Below are 20,285 nucleotides of genomic sequence, written 5' to 3'. Positions count from 1 at the left end.
GACCATCTCTAACACCTCTCTCCCCTTCCTGGACCTCTCTGTCTCCAAATCGGGCAACCACCTAGAAATCGATATTCATTTCAAGCCCACTGACTCCCACAGCTACCTAGAATACTCCTCCTCCCACCCACCTTCCTGCAAAAATGCTATCCCCTATTCCCAATTCCTTCGCCTCCGCCGCATCTGCTCCCAGGATGAGGCATTCCACTCCCGTACATCTCAGTTGTCCTCGTTTTTCAATGACCGTAACTTCCCCCCCATCGGTGGTCGAGAACGCCCTCAACCGTGTCTCCCACATCTCCCGCACCTCATCCCTCACACCCCGTCCACGCAATAAGAACCAAAAAAGAATCCCCCTCGTCCTCACGTACCACCCCACCAACCTCCGGATCCAACGCATCATCCTCCAACACTTCCGCCATCTGCAATCCGACCCCACCACCAAAGACATCTTTCCCTCCCCACCCTTATCCGCTTTCCGGAGGGACAACTCTCTCCGTGACTCCCTTGCCCGCTCCACACTCCCCTCCAGCTCCACCACACCCGGCACTTTTCCCTGCAACCGCAGGAAGTGCTACACCTGCCCCCATACCTCCTCCCTCACCCCCATCCCAGGCCCCAAGAAGACTTTCCACATCAAGCGGATTTCACCTGCACATCTGCCAATGTGGTATACTGCATCCGCTGTGGCTTCCTCTACATCGGGGAAACCAAGCGGAGGCTCGGGGACCGCTTTGCAGAACACCTACGCTCGGTTCGCAATAAACAACTGCACCTCCCAGTCGCGAACCATTTCAACTCCCCCTCCCATTCCTCAGACGACATGTCCATCCTGGGCCTCCTGCAGTGCCACAACGATGCCACCCGAAGGTTGCAGGAACAGCACCTCATATTCTGCTTGGGAACCCTGCAGCCCAATGGTATCAATGTGGATTTCACAAGTTTCAAAATCTCCCCTCCTCCCCCTACCGCATCCCAAAACCAGTCCAGCTCATCCCTGCCTCCCTAACTTGTTCTTCCTCCCACCTATCCCCTCCTCCCACCTCAAGCCGCACCTCCATCTCCTACCGACCAACCTCATCCCGCCCCCTTGACCTGTCCGTCCTGCCTGGACTGACCTATCCCCTTCCTAACTCCCTACCTACACTCACCTTTACTGGCTCCATCCCCGCCTCTTCGACCTGTTTGTTTCCTCTCCACCTATCCTCTCCTCTATCTCTCTTCTATCCGCCTCCCACTCTCTCCCTATTTATTTTGGAACCCCCTTTCCCTCCCCCTTTTCTGATGAAGGGTCTAGGCCCGAAACGTCAGCCTCTCTGCTCCTATGATGCTGCTTGGCCTGCTGTGTTCATCCAGCCCTGCACCTTGTTTTCTCTAACGAGAGGATGGGTTTGAGACAGATTTAGGGAAGGAATTCCAAAGGTTAGCACAGACTGTATGGCTGCCATTGGTGAAACAAATAAAATTCTGGTCACTGACTGGATTGATACTGACAAGATTACATGCAGTCAACAAAAGTAAGAAAAACAAAGTAGCTATAATTTAAAAGATAATTTGGAGTGGGGTGGTTTACTGTGTCCCACTAGGCTTATAAACAGCAATTTTTTTTCCGTTGACCAGTCTCTCATTGTCTCAAAAAAATGGTGGAAATACTCAGCAGATCAGGCAGAATCTATAAACAGAAGTAAAGATTAAGCTTCAGGTTGATGACTTTTCATCAGAACTAGTAAAAACTAACATTCCATCATGCCCATTCAATTCGATGATCTTCCATCAAAATACACATAATAACTCTGCTTTTCTCTCTCCATAGACGCTGATGATGCCTAGCATTTTCTGTTTTAATTTCTGATTTCCATTGTCTGGCATTTTTGAATCTTATTGAAGTATTTATAGCATAATCCTACTTTGTTGGAACTGGGAGTATAGAGTATAAATATTGTAACTTTTGTTTTTTTCCTTAATTAGCCTGAACCAATCTGTTGTCAGGGTGTTGATGGTGAAATATTCGATGTGGAACTTACAAAAGATGTTCATGGACTAGGCATAACTATTGCTGGTTATGTTGGTGACAAAAATCTAGGTACTGTAATAACTTCAGTTTTTTTTATTGATTCTATACTGTTCCTTTCTTTGTATCTTCTGTTTACTTTTGGGAAAAGTGGAATATTTTTAGATCTGAATTTCATCATTTAAAAAGTCTAATCTTGTATTTCCCACATGTAAGTGAATACAGTTCTCAGCTTTACTGTGATTTTGTCAACCTTATGTATTTTGTGGGGTTGATTGTTGCATTAATGAGGTGTGTCATGTTGAGGGTGGAGCATTTTTCATCTTCATTTTTATGGCAATAGTATCTATTAATTTTTCAGTTCTAGGCAAACATTGCTTCTGTTGTGAGGTTGTACACTAGGAGTTTTCAAGGCTTGCAAGTCTGATATGACATTGTGCTCATTATTCATCCTGAGTTTAAATAAATAAGTAACTAAATTTGTTCTTTTTTTTTATTTTTTCCATGGTAATCCACTGCTACAATAGTTTTCTCTGAAGTCATGAAAAGTATTCCAGCACTTCATACTTAATGTTTTGAGTTAATTTAGTTATTCAGAGTAATGTAGTTTTTTAAGCAGAACTTGCCAATATAGTAAGGAGTCTGCCAAGTTTCGCTACCAGTTACTACTTGGTCCATTTTACTGTTTTGTGTCAAAGTCTAGATTTAGATTTAAATCGTCAGTGATTTGAGACTTAACTGAGCTACATCACCTACGTTTTTCAGATGATAGAAAAATTGCCAGTGCCCACAACTGTAGACCAAGAGTTGAAAGTTAGGTTTAAAATTAATAGCTTCATTTTGGCCAGCATGTATCTAACTTTTAAATTTATTTACTATTTTGTGGTTTGGAGATTATTTTGTAAAGATCAGCATATGTTTGGAGTATTAAATGCACCTTGACTGTAACCTTTTTACCTTATTCCTTCATAGGAACGTGGGTGTCATTAGCAATTTTTATTGACCTTTCCTAATTTCTCTTTAGAAAGTGGGACATTTAGAGGCAAAAATTGATTAGGGCTAGTCAGCCTGGTTTTGTGCGAGCAAAATTGTGTCTCCAACTTGATTGGTAACTTCCTCAAAAAAAAACTCAAAAGGATTCAAGGCAGAATAGTAGACGTTGTTTATGTGGACTTCAGTAAAGCCTTCGACAGGGTTCTGCATGATAGGCTAATTAATAAAGTTAGATCACATGAGATTCAGGATGAGCTTGCCAGTTGGATACATAATTGTCTCCTGCCATTAAGACAGAGTGGTGGTAGATGGTTGCTTTTCTGACTAGAGGCCTGTCACCAGCAGTGTTCCACAGCGACTGGTAGTAGGTCCTCTTTGTTTGTCATTTATATAAATGGTTTTGATGAGAATACTGAAAGCATAGTTAATAAGTTTGCGGACGACACCAAATTGGTGGTATGATGGACAGTGAAGAAGGTTTTATAAGATTACAAAGGGATCTTGTTCAAATAGGTCAGTGGGCTGAGAAGTGGCAAATGGAGTTCAGTCTGGGTAAATGTGAGGTATTGTATTTTGCACCCACAAACAAGGGGTAGGGTATGTACAATAAATGGTGGAGCCTTGGATAATGTTGTAGAACAGGGAGACCTAGGGGTACCGGTACATAATTCTGTGAAATTTGCATCACATATAGACAAGGTGGTTAAAAAGGTGTTTGGCATGCTTCCTTTCATTGCTCAGTTGTTTGAGTATAGAAGTTGGGAAGTCATGTTGAGGTTGTACAGGGCATTGGTGAGGCCTCTTTTGAAATACTGCATGCTGTCTGGTCACCCAGTTAGAGGAAGGATATTAAGCTGGAGAGGGTTCAGAAGAGATTTACCAGGATGTTGCTGTGTGTAGAAGGTTTTCAGGATTTGAGTGAAGATTTGTAGCTTACGTGCTGGTTGTAGATGTTGGTGTGTTTTGTCGGCCTGGGAGGTGACATCCTCAGTGCTGTGGAGCCTCCTGTGAAGCTCTGTCGTCTTGTGCCGGTTCACATTTATACGGTATGGTTTTTGCTGCTTCCAGTTGTGTGTTGTAATGGTCGGTATATTAGAGCTAATTCAATGTGTTTGTTGAAGTCCGCGGATGAATGCCAAGCCTCCAAGAATTGCCTGGCTGTCCTTTGTTTGGCTTGTCCTATGATAGTAGTGTTGTCTCAGTTGAAAGTGTGGTTTTTCCTCATCTGTGTGTATTGAAACCAAAGACATCTGGTTGTGTTGTTTAGTTGCTAGCTGGTGTTTATGGATGGGGTTGGTAGTTGTCTGCCTGTTTGTCCCACGTAGTGTTTTGTGCAGTCTCCGCATGATATCTTGTAAACCACATTCGTCCTGTCCATGGTATCTATTGGGTCTTTAACCCTGGTCAGTGCTGTCTTAGTGTGGCTGCTGGTTTGTGTGCTGTCATGAGTCCTAGTGGTCTGATTAGTCTGGCTGTCAGTTTTTTGAGGTGTTTTTTAATATTTGGTATGGTGGTTATTGTTTCACGTTTTGGTGTGTCCTAGTTGTGTTGTCTGTTGGCTAGGCATCTGTGGATGAAACTGGGGGTATCCATTTCTGGTAAAAACTTTGTAGAGATGTTCTTCTTCCTTCTACGGATCAGGTATGCTGCAGTGTGTGTGGCCCTTTTGAACAGGGTCCTAACACAGCTCCCCTTGTGTAAGATAACAAGGTGTAGAGCTGGATGAACACAGCAGGCCAAGCAGCATCCGAGGAACAGGAAAGCTGACGTCTCGGGTCTGGACTCCTCTTGTGAGTTGGGGTGGTTGCTGTGATAGTTTAAAACCTGGTCAGTATGTTTGGATTTCCTGTGTACTTTTGTAGTGAAGTCACCGTTCTCTTTTCTTTTCACCATCACGTCCAGGAATGGGAGTTTGTTGTTGTGTTCCTCCTTTCTTATAAATTTGATCCCTGTGAGTATGGTGTTGATGAGTTGGTGGGTGTTCTCAATTTCTGTTCTTTTCATAATTACAACATGTTGTCCACGTGTTGGATCTGTGGGAGGGCTGTTTGTTTCAATCTTTGCATGACTGCCTCTGCTACCACTCTGGAGATGGGTGAGTTCATGGGAGTCCTGTTGATCTGCTCATATATCTTGCCTTTGAATGTAAAGTGTGTTGTTAAGCATAAGTCCAGTAGTTTGAGTATGCAGATTTTGTTGATCTGTTCTTCGCCCTGTCGTCTGTTGTGTCTAAAGGTTGGATATGGTTTCTTTTGGCAAGGTTTCTTCGATTGATGTAAACAATGCTGTTACATCGAATGAGACCATCGCTACTTTGTCGATTTTTGTGTCCTTGATGTTGTCGAGGAATTCTTGTGTTGAATGTCTTGAACTACTGATTAGATGTTTAAGCTTTTGTTGTAGTTCCTTTGCTAATTTTGTGTGATGAGGTTCCTGGTAGTGCCACAATTGGTTTGAGGGGTATGTCAGGCTTGTGTACTTTAGGCAATCTGTAGAATCTTGGTGTGTTGTTGTCTTCTGGTTTCATCTTTTGTAATTCTGTTTTTATCTGTCCTGTTTTGTATAGGCTCTGTAGAGTATTGGTTATTCTGTTTGTTCACTGTGGTGTGGGGTCCCGTTCCCTCTGTTGGTAGGTTTGTGTATCTGCAAGTAGTTCTTCAGCGTTTTTGTATGTAGTCCGTTTTGTTCATTACCACAGTCATTCTGCCTTTATCGGTGGGAACAATGATGTTTTTGTTCTTTTTGAGGTTCTTCAGGGCATCCCTTTCCTCTTTGTTAAGTCTGTTTGTTTGTGTTCCCTTTGTCAGTAGGGTCTGACCTACTGTGGTCTGTCTGATGGTTTGTTGTGTTTCCTCATTTAGTCCGTTGTTTGAGTGTGGATTCTGTTGCGTCTGTGGTTGTAGTTCAGTCCTTTGATTAGTACTGTTTTTTTTTCTGTATCTGTGAGCTGTCTGTTAGGGAGGTTTCTTATCCATTTGTTGGTCATGTTGTCTTCTCTGTCATTGGTCAATTTGGTCATTTTTTTTTCTGTAGTGCTGTTCTTCTTTTGTGTGTGTGGTCCTGCTCTCTGTTGTTGTGATGGCCCAGTCGATTCTTGTCATCTACTCCTGTTTGGTTGCTTTTGAAGTTCATGACTTTTAGCGCGTAATTTCTTATTTGTACTTGTGGAGTCTGTTATGGGCATCTGTGATCATGGCTTGTATCATCTTGCAGCTGTTCTGCCTTGCTGTTTCTCTGGCCTGTGGGTTATTAACTGGTGGTAGTTAAGCATGCTGGTAGTCGTTGCAGCAAAAAACAAACCATTTACATTTGAACCAGCACAAGACCATGCTTCACAGAAGGCTCCACAGCACTGAGAATGTCACCCTAGTAAGAGGGCGAAACGTCTGCTATCAAACCTCCCAGTTCGATGGAAGGCTTGAGTTATAAAGAAAGGCAGGATAGGCTGGGACTTTTTCCACTAGAGCATAGGAGATTGAGAGGTGGCCTGATAGAAGTTTATAGAATAATGAGGGTATAAATAGAGTTAATGGTCATTGTCTTTTCCTTATGCTGTGGGATTTCAGCACATTTTAAGGTCAGAGGAGAAAGCTATAAAAAAGACATGGGGCAAATTTTTTATGCAAGGTGATTTGAGTGTAGAATGAACTTCCTGAGGAAGTGGTGGATGCTGGTACAATTACAAAATTATTTAAAAGACATTTGGATAGATACATGAATAGAAAAGATTTGGAGGGATATGGGCCAGGAGCAGGCAGGTGGGACTAGTTTAGTTTGGGATTATGTTTGACATGGACTAGTTGGACCGGAGGGTCTGTTGCCATGTTCTTTAACTCTATGGTGGGTGTGATTCATTTGTTTTATTTTGGTAGGTACACCTACAGTGCTGCAATGGAGGAAGTTCCAGGATTTTGTCTTGGCAACACTCAAAGAAAGGCAATAAGTATCTAACTTGGATAGTGTGCGACTTGCAGGGCTCTTGCAGCTGATGGTCTTTGTGTGTCTGCTTTCCTCGCTTTGAGGGGTTGGGTGTGGAAGTCTGTAGATGTTGGTAGAATTTTGGTGAGTTACTGCATTGCAACTTATATGTGATATGCAAGGCAAATATAGTGGTGATTTGGGGTGTTGATGAAGCTGGCTACTTTGACCTGGATGATTTTGAGCGTCTCGCATGTGCTGGTGCTGCCTTCATCCAGGCAAGTGAAGGATAGCTCATCACAGTCCTAAACTGTCTTGTAAATGGTGGAAAGTTTTTTGGCAAGTCGAGTGATGAGTTCCTGCAGATTTTCCAGTCCTTAACTTTGGTTTTGTAGCATGGATAGTCCAGTTAAGTTCCCAGTTAAAGGTAACCCTCAACATCTTGATGGTTGGGTTTTAGCATTGCCAACACTTCTAACTTTCCAGTGGATTTTTTTTTTCATTCGTGGAATGTGCACGTTGCTGAGTGGCGAGCAATTATTGCCCATCTCTAGTTGCCCTTGAGAAATGGTGAGCTGCCGCCTTGAATCACTGCAGTCCATGTGCTCTGGGTTGATGCTCAATACTGTTAGGCATGGAATTGCAGGATTTTGACCCAGCGATGTTGAGGGAATGGGATATATTTTCAAGTCAAGATGGTTAGTGACTTAAAGGTGCAAGTGCTGCTCTTGTTCTTCTAGATGGAAGTGGTTGTGGGTTTGGAAGATGCTGCCTGAGAATCTTTGGTGAATTTCTGCCATGCATCTTGTAGATGGTAGCAGCAATGCGTATTGAGTGTCGGTGGTGGATGTGGTGCTAATCAAGTAGGCTGCTTTGTCTGGGATGATGTCGAGCTTCTTGTGTTGTTGGAACTGAACCTGTTCAGGCAAGTGGGAAGTACTCCATCACAAGCTTGACGTGTACCTTGTAGGTGCTGGACAGGCTTCAGAGAGTCAGGAGGTTAGTTACTCACTCCAATATTCCTAGCCTCTGACTTGATCTTGTAGCCACTGTATTTGTGTTGAGTTCATTTGAATTTCTGGTTGATGGTAACTTCCGGGATGGTGGAGGATTCAGTGATAGTAACCTGTTTGAATGTCAAGGGGTGGTGATTGGATTGTCTCTTATTAGTGATGGTCACAGCCTGACATTTGTGTGACGTGATTGTTACTTGCCACTTATCAGTCCTAATCTGGATATTGTCCAGATCATCATGCATTTGGATATAGAGTCATAGAATTATAGAGTCGTACGGCTTAGAAACAGACCCTTCAGTCCAACCAGTCCATAATCCCACTAAACTAGTCCTATCTACCTATGCTTATCCCATATCCTTCCTAATATTTCTTATTCATGTACTTGCCTGAATATTTTTTAAAAAGTTGTTACTGTAGCCACATCCACCACTTCCTCTGGAAATTCATTCCACACACAAACCACTCCATGTAAAATAAAAATAAAACAAAATTCCCCTCATGTCTCTCATCTTTTTTCTCTCACCTTAAAAATATGCCAGCTAGTACTTGGATCCCCCACCCTGCGGGAGAGAAAAAAACCTGCCATTCCAGTTATCTATACCCCTCATGATTGTATAAATCGCTATCAACCTCCTACACACGAACTGCTTCAGTATCTGAGGAGTTACGATCGCGGCTGAACATTATGCAATTTACGGCAAACGTCCCCAACTCTGACTTTACGATGGGGAAAAGGTCACTTATGAACTAACTGAAGATAGTTGGGCTTAGAACATTTAATTTCCCTTTTGTTGGAGATGGATAGTATGTGGCACTTAGAACATAAGAACTAGGAGCAGGAGTAGGCCGTCTGGCCCTTCGAGCCTGCTCCGCCGTTCAATAAGATCATGGCTGATCCTTTCGTGGACTCGGATTCACTTACCCGCGTTCTCGCCGTATCCCTTAATTCCTTTATTGTTCAAAAAAAACTACCTTTTCTTTTAAAAACATTTACTGAAGTAGCGTCAACTACTTCACTGGGCAAGGAATTCCACAGATTAACAACCCTCTGGGTGAAGAAATTCCTTCTCAGTTCAGTCCTAAATCTGCTCCCTCTAATCTTGAGGCTATGCCCTCTTGTCCTAGCTTCACCTGCCAGTGGAAACATCCTCTCTACTTCTATCTTATCTATTCCCTTCATAATTTTATATGTTTCTATAAGATCCCCCCTCAATCTTCTGAATTCCAATGAATATAATCCCAATCTACTCAGTCTCTCCTCATAAGCCAACCCCCTCAACTCCGGAATCAACCTAGTGAACCTCCTTTTCACCCTCTCCAGTGCCAGTACGTCCTTTCTCAAGTAAGGACTTGTGTGGTAGGATGCAACCCAATCCTGAATGTTGCTCATTTCTTGTTACACATGGGCAGAGGCTGTTTTATGTTCTAAGAACTTGTGATTGGTAGCGAATACAATACATGTATCAGCGAATATACCCATTTTGATCTTATGATAGAAGGGACATTATTGTTGGCAGCAGGTGTTAAGACTCAGCCAGCCAACCGAATCATATCAGCCTTTCTACCTCTGTATTTTCACCACAGGAAAATTAGACTTTTGTAGACCCCCCAATAGTTAAACCAATGGTTACTAACCAGACTTTTGAATAACCAATAATTAATCTGCAATTAATTGATTTCCACGCACCAGTTTTGTAGCTTAAAATAAAGACTTACTAAATACTTAGCAGAAAAAAGAATTAAACAACATAGTAAGCTAATTAATGCCTATGATTTAAGCCCAAAACATTTGTTTTCAGCCCATTCGTGCAATAGACAGACAGACACTGATAAGGGATAACTAAAAGAAACAAGCAAACTGGCCAGATAGGTGGCTTTCACGATGCATTGTTTCACAAGCACAGATTGCTTTCCTGGTACTGCCAATGAGGGTCACCTCCTTAGTTCACACAGGCAATAGTAGGAATACTTCTAACTCAGCTTTCTGCTCTTTGAGCTTTGTGAGAGGGAACTTCCAAATCTTTGTGCTGTCTTGACAGCAGCAAGCTTGTCTCTATGAAAAGCACGACTCAAAAGAAAAGTTAATTCTGGCTCCACCCTGAGTGTTCCTAAGGCCTCAGTTACCATTCAAAAACTGCCACGTGCTTGAGCACAACATCCCTTCCAGATTTCCAAAAACAGTTCCCAGGTACTGATCTTGTTAATAACTAACTTCTGCTATCTGTTTAAGAATAATGTTCATCGCTGTGTCTGTTGGAATCTTTTTTTAATCAGGATTCGGCCTGCAACTAGCCTCCAGGGCTGCCCCCTCAAATCAAAGAAGCTTGTATTGTCTGTTCTTTTTCCTTTTTTACCACAGTCTGTTTCAAGGTCCATAAGTAACTCCCAGTTGATAGCTTTGAACCAAAATCAATAAAACAATAAAATAAAAATAATGAAAATTCAGCAACTGCAACACAGGTCCAGCATGGAGCAAGAACACCTGCTGCTTACTACCTATCATCACCACCCCATCAGCTTGTGAATCAGTACTCCTCCATGTTCAGTACTTAATTGGAAAAAAAATGGAGGTGGGCAAGCGCACAATGTAATGACTCAGTAGGCTGAATTTTGAAAGACATAGCTAGATTGGACCTGTAGCATGTGGTAAGAGAGCCAACAAGAGGGAAAGAGCTAATTGACCATGTTCTCGCCAATCTATCTTTGCACAGTCCTTGTGGAGATCAACTTGTCTTGTGTGTCACAGTGCATACCAAATGATAGATTTTATTACCAATCTAGCAACTCAAAATTGGGCATCCATGAGGCATAATACCTCGATCTGTAATTGATGGTCTGGCATATCCCACACTCTCTCTCTAGCATCACCAAGCCAGTGGATTGACCTTCTTTCAACAAATGGTGCAGGACAATATGCAGTGACAGCACCAGGCATACCTAAAAATGAAGTGTGAAACTGCAGTACTGTACACAAATACTGGACACTTCTTGCAATTGACAGAGCTAAAGGACCTTACAACCAATGAATTAGATTTAAGCTCTGTGGATCTCCGAAATCTAGTTATGAAGAATGTTGGATAATTAAATAACTAACAGAAGGAGGCTACAAATATCCTTATCCTTAATAATGTTCAGCATGATTGCAAAAGATGAGGCTGAAGTATTTGCATCCAGTTCTGGTTAGATGTGCCAAGTCGAGGATTTGCCTTGTCACTACTACCAAACACCTGTTCCTGCCCATCCCTTCTTGTTCCCTCCAGTATACCCTGATCCACTGTTCCATCAGTCCCAACAAACCACCACCACCAGCGCCCCCCCCCCACCTCACCTCAAACAGCCTCAAGGCACCTTCTGCAGTAGGCACAGAAGGTGTAACATCTATCTGTTTACTTCCTCCCTCCTTGGTATCCAAGGGCCCAAACATACCTTCTAGGTGAAGCAGTGCTTTACCTGTACTTCACACAATCCAGTTGACTGCATTTGCTACTCACAATGTGGTGTCCACTGTGTTAGGGAAATGAAGTGTAGACTGGGTGACCGCTTCACAGATCATTTGCGTTCTGTCTACAAAATAGATCCTGAACTTCAAGTTGCCTGCCACTTCAACACACAACTGTGTTCCCTGGCCAACATCTCTATCTCAGACAACGTGCAGTTCTGTAGTCAAACTTACCGCAAGCTGGAAGAACAGCACCTCATTTTCCACTTGGGGACCTGCAGCCTTCCAGACTCAATATCAAGTTCAGTAACTTTAGGGCTTGAGCTCTCCCGTGTCCTTGCCCGACCCCCACACAGCAGACCTTGTTATCGTATGCTGTGCTATTACACACAACTGATTTGTTAGCCACTAACAGCTATTATCACTCCTAGCTAGATCGCTAGGTATTCCTTTGTCTGTCCACCTTTTCTTCTCTCCCTCTCGGGGCTCTATCCTCACCTACTCCTTACCCCCCACCGCTTCTGCATATAAACCAACATTATCTTAGTTACCATCAGTTCTGAGGAAGGGTCACTTGATCTGAAACATTAACTCTGACATCTCTCCAAACTTTTCCAGCAATTTCTAATTTTGTTTCTGATTTACAGCATTTGCAGTTCTTTTGGTTTTTTTCCAAGTCAAGGATCTACCTTCATCTCCTCTCGAGGTCCCCAGCATGGTAGATGCCAGTCTTTAACCACTAAACTGAAACAAAGAACTACAGATGCTGGAGATCTGAAACAAACAAAAGTAAAATTGCTGGAGCAAGTTAACAGGTCTTGCAGCATTTCTGGATAGAAAACGGTTAACGTTTAGAGTCCAGTGGCCAAGAACTGTAGCAAGAAGACAACTCACCACCATCTTTTCGCGAACAATTGCAGATGATCGAGAAATACTGGCCTAGCCAGCGATATCAACATCTAAAGGCAATCATTCTTACCTAACCTCACCTTACCTCACCTCCAGGGAGATGCAGCTCTTTTGTCCATATTTAAGTTGATACTGTAGTTGGGTCAGGAGATGACTCGGTTTGGAGATTGTTCGCAGATTATTGTCAAGTAAGTGACACTTGGTAACACTGCCACTATCTTCTGTTGTCATGCTGATGACTGAAAGTATACTGATATGGAGTGGTAATTGGCTGAATTAAATTTGCCTTTTTTGTGCAATCTTCAACAATGTTGGGTCAGTACTAGTATTGGAACAGCTTGTTTGGCACATGGCTAGTTCTGCAGCATGTCTTCAGCACCATGGCCTGAATGTAACTGGGATGATAGTCTTGGCTGTCTTTAATGTGCTCATGTGAGGCATGAATTAAGCATGAATTAAATTGCCTGAAGACTGGTATATCTGGGATGGGTTTTTTTCTCCATTGGATTACTGGTGGTCATTCGTACCAGTGTTGCCATGGACAGTTGCGTCTGTGACAGCATGTTAGTAAGAATAGGGTCAAGTAGGTTTTTCCCTTTTTCGTTAGCTTACCTGCCAGATTATCCTTCAGGTGTTGTGATAATTTAGTTAATAGTGGTGTTACTGAGCTGCTGTTGGTATTGGATTTTGAAGTCCTCATCCAGACTGCATCCTGTGTCCTCCTTTCCTTTTTAGTGCCTCTTTGAATTGGTTTTTGATGTGAGTATGAATTCGTCAGAGAACCATCAACGTTCATCAGCAGAATGCTTTTCTGCTCATGTTTACCCAGATGCATAAGACCTCTTAGGATCCAAAGTCAGTATTAAAGTTACCCTGAGCCAGTCCCCTGACTGTACTGCCACATCTGTTGTCTGTTCTGCTAGTTCAATTAATTTGGGAGAGAATTAATCGAGGAATACATTTGGGTTAATTAGAGAAACTCAGCATGGATTTCTAAATGGAAAATCTCTTTGAACCTGCTGAAGGTTTTTGAAGAGGTAACAGAAGATGGCTGAGGGTAACGTTGTTGATGTGACGAGCACGGACTTACAAAAGGTGTTCATGACAGTACTGTCCGCACAGCAGACTTGTCAGAAAAGTTATTGCTTATAGGATAAAATTGGCAGCAACCATACATGCAAAGTTTGTTTATTGATGGGAAAAAGAGTATTGTTTTAATGGATGTATTTTATAGGCTGGTAGATGGTTTGTTGGTAAGTTCACAAGGCTAAGTGTTTGGGATCCTTGAATTTTCTGCATTTATATTAATAAACTATTTCTTGGAGTACAAGGGACAATTTCAGAGTTTGCAGATGATGTAAAACTTGGAAACATTGTAAACTGAGGGAACAGTGCAAACCTTCAAAGCGGCATTGACACATTGGAGTGGCTGAATATGTGGTGACATGGAGGTAATGCTGTTTCTGCACAAGACCCAGCTGGAGTATTATGTACAGCACTAAGTGCCACACACCTTTTTAGTAAAGGTGTGAAGATATTGAAGAGAGTGAGGAGGACATTCACGAGGAAGGTTCCAAGGATGGGAGATTTCACTAAAGCGTTTGATAAGGTTGGTAGGCTATTGCAGAAAATACGGAGGCATGGGATTGAGGGTGATTTAACGGTTTGGATCAGAAATTTGCTAGCTGTAAGAAGACAGGGTGGTGGTTGATGGGAAATGTTCATCCTGGAGTTCAGTTACTAGTGGTGTACCTCAAGGATCTGTTTTGGGGCCACTGCTGTTTGCCATTTTTATAAATGACCTGGATGAGGGCGTAGAAGGATGGGTTAGTAAATTTGCGGATGACACCAAAGTCGGTGGAGTTGTGGATAGTGCGGAAGGATGTTGCAGGTTACAGAAGGACGTAGATAAGCTGCAGAGCTGGGCTGAGAGGTGGCAAATGGAGTTTAATGCGGAAAAGTGTGAGGTGATTCACTTTGGAAGGAGTAACAGGAATACAGAGTACTGGGCTAATGGTAAGATTCTTGGTAGTGTGGATGAGCAGAGATCTCAGTGTCCATGTGCATAGATCACTGAAAGTTGCTACCCAGGTTGATAGCGTTGTTAAGAAGGCGTACGGTATGTTAGGTTTTATTGGTAGAGGGATTGAGTTTCGGAGCCATGAGGTCATGTTGCAGCTGTACAAAACTCTGGTGCGGCCGCACTTGGAGTATTGCATACAGTTCTGGTCACCGCATTATAGGAAGGATGTGGAAGCATTGGAAAGAGTGCAGAGGAGATTTACCAGGATGTTCCCTGGTACGGAGGGAAGGTCTTATGAGGAAAGGCTGAGGGTCTTGAGGCTGTTTTCGTTAGAGAGGTGACTTGATAGAGACATACAAGATGATCAGAGGATTAGATAGGGTGGACAGTGGGAGCCTTTTTCCTCGGATGGTGATGGCTAGCACGAGGGGACATAGCTTTAAATTGAGGGGTGATAGATATAGGACAGATGTCAGGTAGGTTCTTTACTCAGAGTAGTAAGGGCGTGGAATGCCCTGCCTGCACAGGTAGTAGACTCGCCAACTTTAAGGGCATTTAAATGTCCATTGGATAAACATATGGATGATAATGGAATAGTTTAGGTCAGATGGGCTTCAGATTGGTTTCACAGGTCGGCGCAACATCGAGGGCCGAAGGGCCTGTACTGTGCTGTAATGTTCTATGTTCAGTTATGAAGGTAGATTGGAGAAATTGAGTCTGGTTTTATTGGTGTGACGAAGGCTAAGAAGAAATTTGATTGTAGTTTCCAAAATTCTGAGAGGTCTGAATCAAATAGTTTGGGAGAAACTGTTCTCACATGTAGAAGGATCAAACAAGAGAGGACATTGTTACTTTTATAAATCACTTTAAAACTACTATGTGAAAAAATGTCTTTCACATGGTTAAAGTCTGAAATGAAGTGTCAAGTGTGGTGGAGGCAGGCTCAACAGAGGCATTCACGAGCAATAGATTATTTAAATAGAAATAATGCCTAGGTTTATGGGGACACGGACTAAGTCATAATGTTCATTGGACATCTATTGTAAACACTTGACCGAACATGCATGTTTATGGATAACAGCAGTCCTTGGGTGAAGGTGTTAAACTGGGGGAAGGTGAGCAACAATATTAGGCAGGAACTGGAGAATGTTCTTTTGGAGGTAAATCTACATCAGACATGTAGAAGTATTTCAAATGGCAGTTAAGAGTTTGGGGGCGGCATGTCCCCGCTAGAATGAAGGACATGTATGGCAAGTTACATGAATCTTGGATGACCGGGAATGTTATGACCTTGGTCAACAAAAAAGGAAGCATAATGTAAGGTCTAGGAGGATGGGAACTGATAAAGCCCTTGAAGTATATAAGGAAAGTAGGAAAGAACTTAAACAAGGAATTAGAAGGGCTAAAAAGGGTCATGAAATGTCATTAGCAAACAGAATTACAAAGAATCCCAAGGCTTTTTATACATATATAAAAAGCAAGAGGGTAGCTAGGGAAACGGATGGCCCTCTCAAGGACAAAAGAAGGAATCTGTTTGGAACCAGAAGAGGTAGCTGAGGTCTTAAACAAATGCTTTGTGTCAGTTTTCACCAAAGGGCAGGGAGTGTAGAGTTTCTAAGCCACATTTTTTTAAAGAAGGATGAGGTGTTGTGCGCCTTTTAAAGTATTAAGATAGAAAGATCCCATTAGGACCTTGGGATCTATCCTGGAATATTGAGGGAGGCAAGAGAACAAATTGGAGCATTGACAAACATCTTTGTATCCTGTTCGGCCACAGGTGAGGCCTCGGAGGACTGGAGAATTGCCAGTGCTGTCCCATAGTTTAAGAAGTGTAACAGGGATAATCCAAGAAATTACCGGCCAATGAGTCTCATGTCAGTGGTGGGGAAATTATTGGAAAAGATTCTTGGGGACAAGATCTATACATATTTAGAAGTAAATTGAATATTAGCGAAAGACAGCATGGTTTTGTGTGGAGGAGGTCGTGCCTCACGAACTTGATCGAGTTTTTTGAGGAGGTGATGAAGATGATGGAGGGGAAAGCGGTTGATGTTGCCTACATGAACTTCAGTAAAGCCTTTGACAAGGTCCCTCATGGCAAACTGGTACAAAGGGGAAGTCGCATGGTATCAGGTGAGCTGACAAGATGGAAACAGAACTGGCTTAGTCATAGAAGCAGAGGGTAGTGTTGAAAATGATGCTGTTTGGAATGGGAGCTTGTGACTAGTGGTGTTCCACAGGGATCAGTGCTGGGACCTTTGCTCTTTGTGGTCTACGTAAAATGATTTTTAAGGAAAATGTAGCTGGTCTAAATAGTAAGTTTGTGGATGATACAAAGATTGGTAGTGATAATTATCAGAGGATACAGTAGGATATAGATCAGTGGGAGGCATGGGCAGAAAAATAGCAGATGCAGTTTAATCTGGACAAATATGAGGTGATGATTTTTGGAGGGTCAGGTACAAATGGATATTATATGGTGAATGGCAGAACCCTTAGGAGTATTAATATGTGCAGGTCCACAGATGACTAAATGTGGCAGCGCAGGTAGGTAAGGTAGTTTTTTTAAGAAAAGGCACATGACATGCTTGCCTTCATTGGAAGGGGCATTGAGTATAAGGATAGACACGTTATGCTGCAACTTTAAAACTTTTGTTAGGTTGCATTTGGAATATTGTGTACAGCACTGTCACCTCACTACCAGAAGGATGTGAATGCTTTGGAGAGGGTACAGAAAACGCTTAACAGGATGTTGCCTGGTATAAGGGATTTTAGCTATGAAGAAGAGTTGGATAGACTGGGTTTGTTTTCCTTGGAATGCAGGAGGTTGAGGGGCGACCTGATGGAAGCTTATAAGATTGAGTGGCATGGATACAGTAGAAAGTATGACGTTTTTTCTGAGGGTGGAGGATCAATTACCACACAACAAGTTCAAGGTGCGGGGGGGGCGATGTTTAAAAGAGATGTGCAAGGCAAGTTTTTCACACGGTGAGTGCCTGGAACGTGTTGCCGGAGTTGGTGGTGAAAGGAGACCCAATAGCAACATTCAAGAAGCACCTGGATGAATACATGACTAGAAAGGGAATAGATGAATATGAATCCTGTCAGTGAAGACAGTTTCAGTAGGGAAGGGCAAAATATGTCGGCGCAGGCTTGGAGGGCTGAAGTGCTGTTCCTGTGCTGTTGTTCTTTGAACAGTCTCCTTTTGCACGACAATAATTCAGTGATTATTCAATATCCATAGGTGTTTGTGGAGGAGTCAAGGGCTTTGGCTGTGATTTGTCTGCAGAGCTTTACAGTCACCTTACTGGATGAAAGTTGATGAATTATTTACATCTAACTTTAGCTTTGGGTTGTTTCTATCTCATGTTCCTTTTTATTTGACACACTATCTACTTTTTTTTTAAAGCCTGGGATTGAGTGTCATTTGCAAAGTAATTTCTCCCAAAGAGAAATATAAGTGGAAACAGTATTTGGTTAAAAAGGAAACTTACCTGCTGAAAAAAATTGAAATCTGTAAATAATCATGACTGTTTGTTTTGCCTTAAATAAAGGAGTTAGCTTTATTTGCCAAGCTGACTTTTCATGTTCCTATCATATTCAAAACTGGAATCAGTGATACTGGAATTACACTTGTAGCCTTTTGCATGAAACTAAGCTACATAGTTGTAAACAACCTGATTTTGACCTTATGGAACATGACCTGTCAATTAGTAGTTGCTGTTAATTAAGCATTAATATTTTTGAGTTTTCCAAAGATTGAATGTATATTTGAAAATTTGCATGGATGGGTTTGTGGTTACAGAGCCTTCTGGTATCTTTGTGAAAAGCATAACTCAAGCAAGTGCGGTTGAACAGGATGGAAGAATACATGTTGGTGATCAGATAATAGCTGTACGTACAATTTTTATATGGAGAAAACTTTTAATTTTCCTAAGATACGTAGTAAGCTATGTAAAATCTAGCCATGTTGCAATTCTGCTTGATGCCCATACTGGGCAATTCTGACACCAGAATGAAACCTGGCTTAATTGATCATAGATTCATTTTTACAGTTGGTTACTGCGAAGCTTAATCATTGGGGGGCAAAAAACGCATTCACGTGAGGCTACAACAGCAAAACAGAATTTCACCTGTTTTCCAATAATATCTGTTACAAATGCTCAGATCCCAGGAACATATAACTCCTATCTTAACTCTGAATTTTGTATTTATCTGACTGTTCAGTTTTATGACTGCTTTTCAGTTCTTGTTCTTGGACTGCTACCCAAAACCTTGTTTTGAAGTTGTCGGAACTGAACTTTCTATCAAAATTTTCATTGTTTAGAGGTTTCAGTCACTTAAAAACCCTCTGCCAAGGTGACTGGCCCTCTTGAATTGAAAGCACGATCCTCCTGCTAGGAGGAAGCTGTTCTCCCTTCTGAACGAAACTCCTAATTATTCTGAACTGAAGTTAAAAGCTAAACTGTCGGCCTTTGTTCTGTTTTTATTCCCTGTCATTATGTTCATCATCCTGCTAATCACTTCACTGGATCACATGCCTTGGAAATGATGTACTTGAGCCACTGTTTCTAATGACTTACTGACCTTCTGAAAATGCAACAATATCTACAGAATGGCAGCTACACTCTGACTCCGTTTTGAAATTCCAAATTCTAAATGTATGATACACATTCATCATAATGAGAAAGTGATCTAATTTCTTTAACTGATGCTCAGCCAAGTGAAGTAAATACATCTTATTTTAATCTAAAACTACATTGCTTGAACAAATGTATTTTATAAATTTAAACATCTTGATTAAATGATATTGTTATATTAAAAAAGGAAGTATGTATATGTAAAGGCTGCCCTTTTCATGTCTAAACTGTGATTGTCATCTAACATGTGATCAGAATATTTAACATATGGGCATTTTTGGCAGTGCACTCTTCATGCCGCGATAGCCGATGCAACTAACTTGACTGATGATTCTATGCAATTCGAAATCTATAAATTTTAAAACAAAAAGACGACCATATCAGCCAGCTTGCCCATTCTTCTTTTGGTGAGACTACCATTTCAATATGGTAGACTATTTTAGTTGTAATTTGGACAATGTAGTCTAAATCTGTTTCCATTCTAGGTGGACGGAACAAATATTCAAAGCTTCACTAACCATCAAGCAGTGGAAATGTTGCGTCACACTGGCCAAACTGTGCATCTTATTTTAATGAGGAGGGGACTTGAACCAGAAACTTTGACACAGCCTGAGTGCAAAGATGAAGTAAAACCTGAAAAGTGTGGAGATGTCCTCACAATAGATAATAAACATGCTTCAGGTACATTGGTCCCTGCCTGCTTCACGAATTTGACTTGCTGTTGTAACCAGTGCTTGAGTTTTTGTGTTGTTCTAGAAACAGTTAAGAACTCTAAGTAGATAATTTGGTTAAAGTTGTGTTCATCATAACCAAGCTGAAGATGCAGAAGCAGTTTCTCATTTTAAGTATATTTAAAACCATATTGAGGGATCATTTAAAATAGATGAAAGAATTTAAATGTGAGTAGATGTGCATTAAAGCAAAATACCAATGAGAGTTGACTTTGCAATAACCCGGTCTTTTTGAGGAATGAAAATTGAATGTTGCCAGTTTGATTGTTAATTTTGGGGTTTTATGTATTGTGGGAATCTATGATTTTAAACATAAGCACATCATTTGTTTCCCTTCATGTTAATGATCTCTGTAGCAATGATTGAAGATTCATCAGCTTTGGTGAATTGGATTTCAAATACTTCATCTGTTGCTGAGCAAGGAATTGAAGCTGAAAGTGAAACCAGGTTCACAGCAGGTACAGATTATCCTGTGCGAATGCTTCATTTGGAGAGTTATTGTAAGGTACCGGATTAAACTATAGCATGATTTGAAGATTATAATTGGACATCTTTGCTGTGTATGCCAGCAGTTAAATGTGTGGCAGATATTGCCTCTCTCTTTA

General features: G+C 41.7%; 1 protein-coding gene across 1 annotated transcript in view; it reads left to right on the top strand.

Annotated features, from left to right (window-relative positions):
• LOC109918161 (multiple PDZ domain protein) overlaps positions 1-20,285 on the top strand; it is a 263,630-nt gene that overhangs the window by 45,574 nt on the left and 197,771 nt on the right. The window contains exons 6-9 of the mRNA XM_048620387.1: positions 1,969-2,083; positions 18,115-18,203; positions 19,435-19,630; positions 20,037-20,138. Of these exons, the coding sequence (XP_048476344.1) occupies positions 1,969-2,083; positions 18,115-18,203; positions 19,435-19,630; positions 20,037-20,138 (502 nt within the window). The remainder of the gene's footprint in view (positions 1-1,968; positions 2,084-18,114; positions 18,204-19,434; positions 19,631-20,036; positions 20,139-20,285) is intronic.

The sequence above is a fragment of the Rhincodon typus genome, chromosome 3 (assembly GCF_021869965.1).
Source record: "Rhincodon typus isolate 14 chromosome 3, sRhiTyp1.1, whole genome shotgun sequence".
Lineage (NCBI taxonomy): Eukaryota > Metazoa > Chordata > Chondrichthyes > Orectolobiformes > Rhincodontidae > Rhincodon > Rhincodon typus.
Note: the sequence above shows the minus strand (reverse complement) of the source record. Positions and strands in the feature narration are given on the sequence as shown.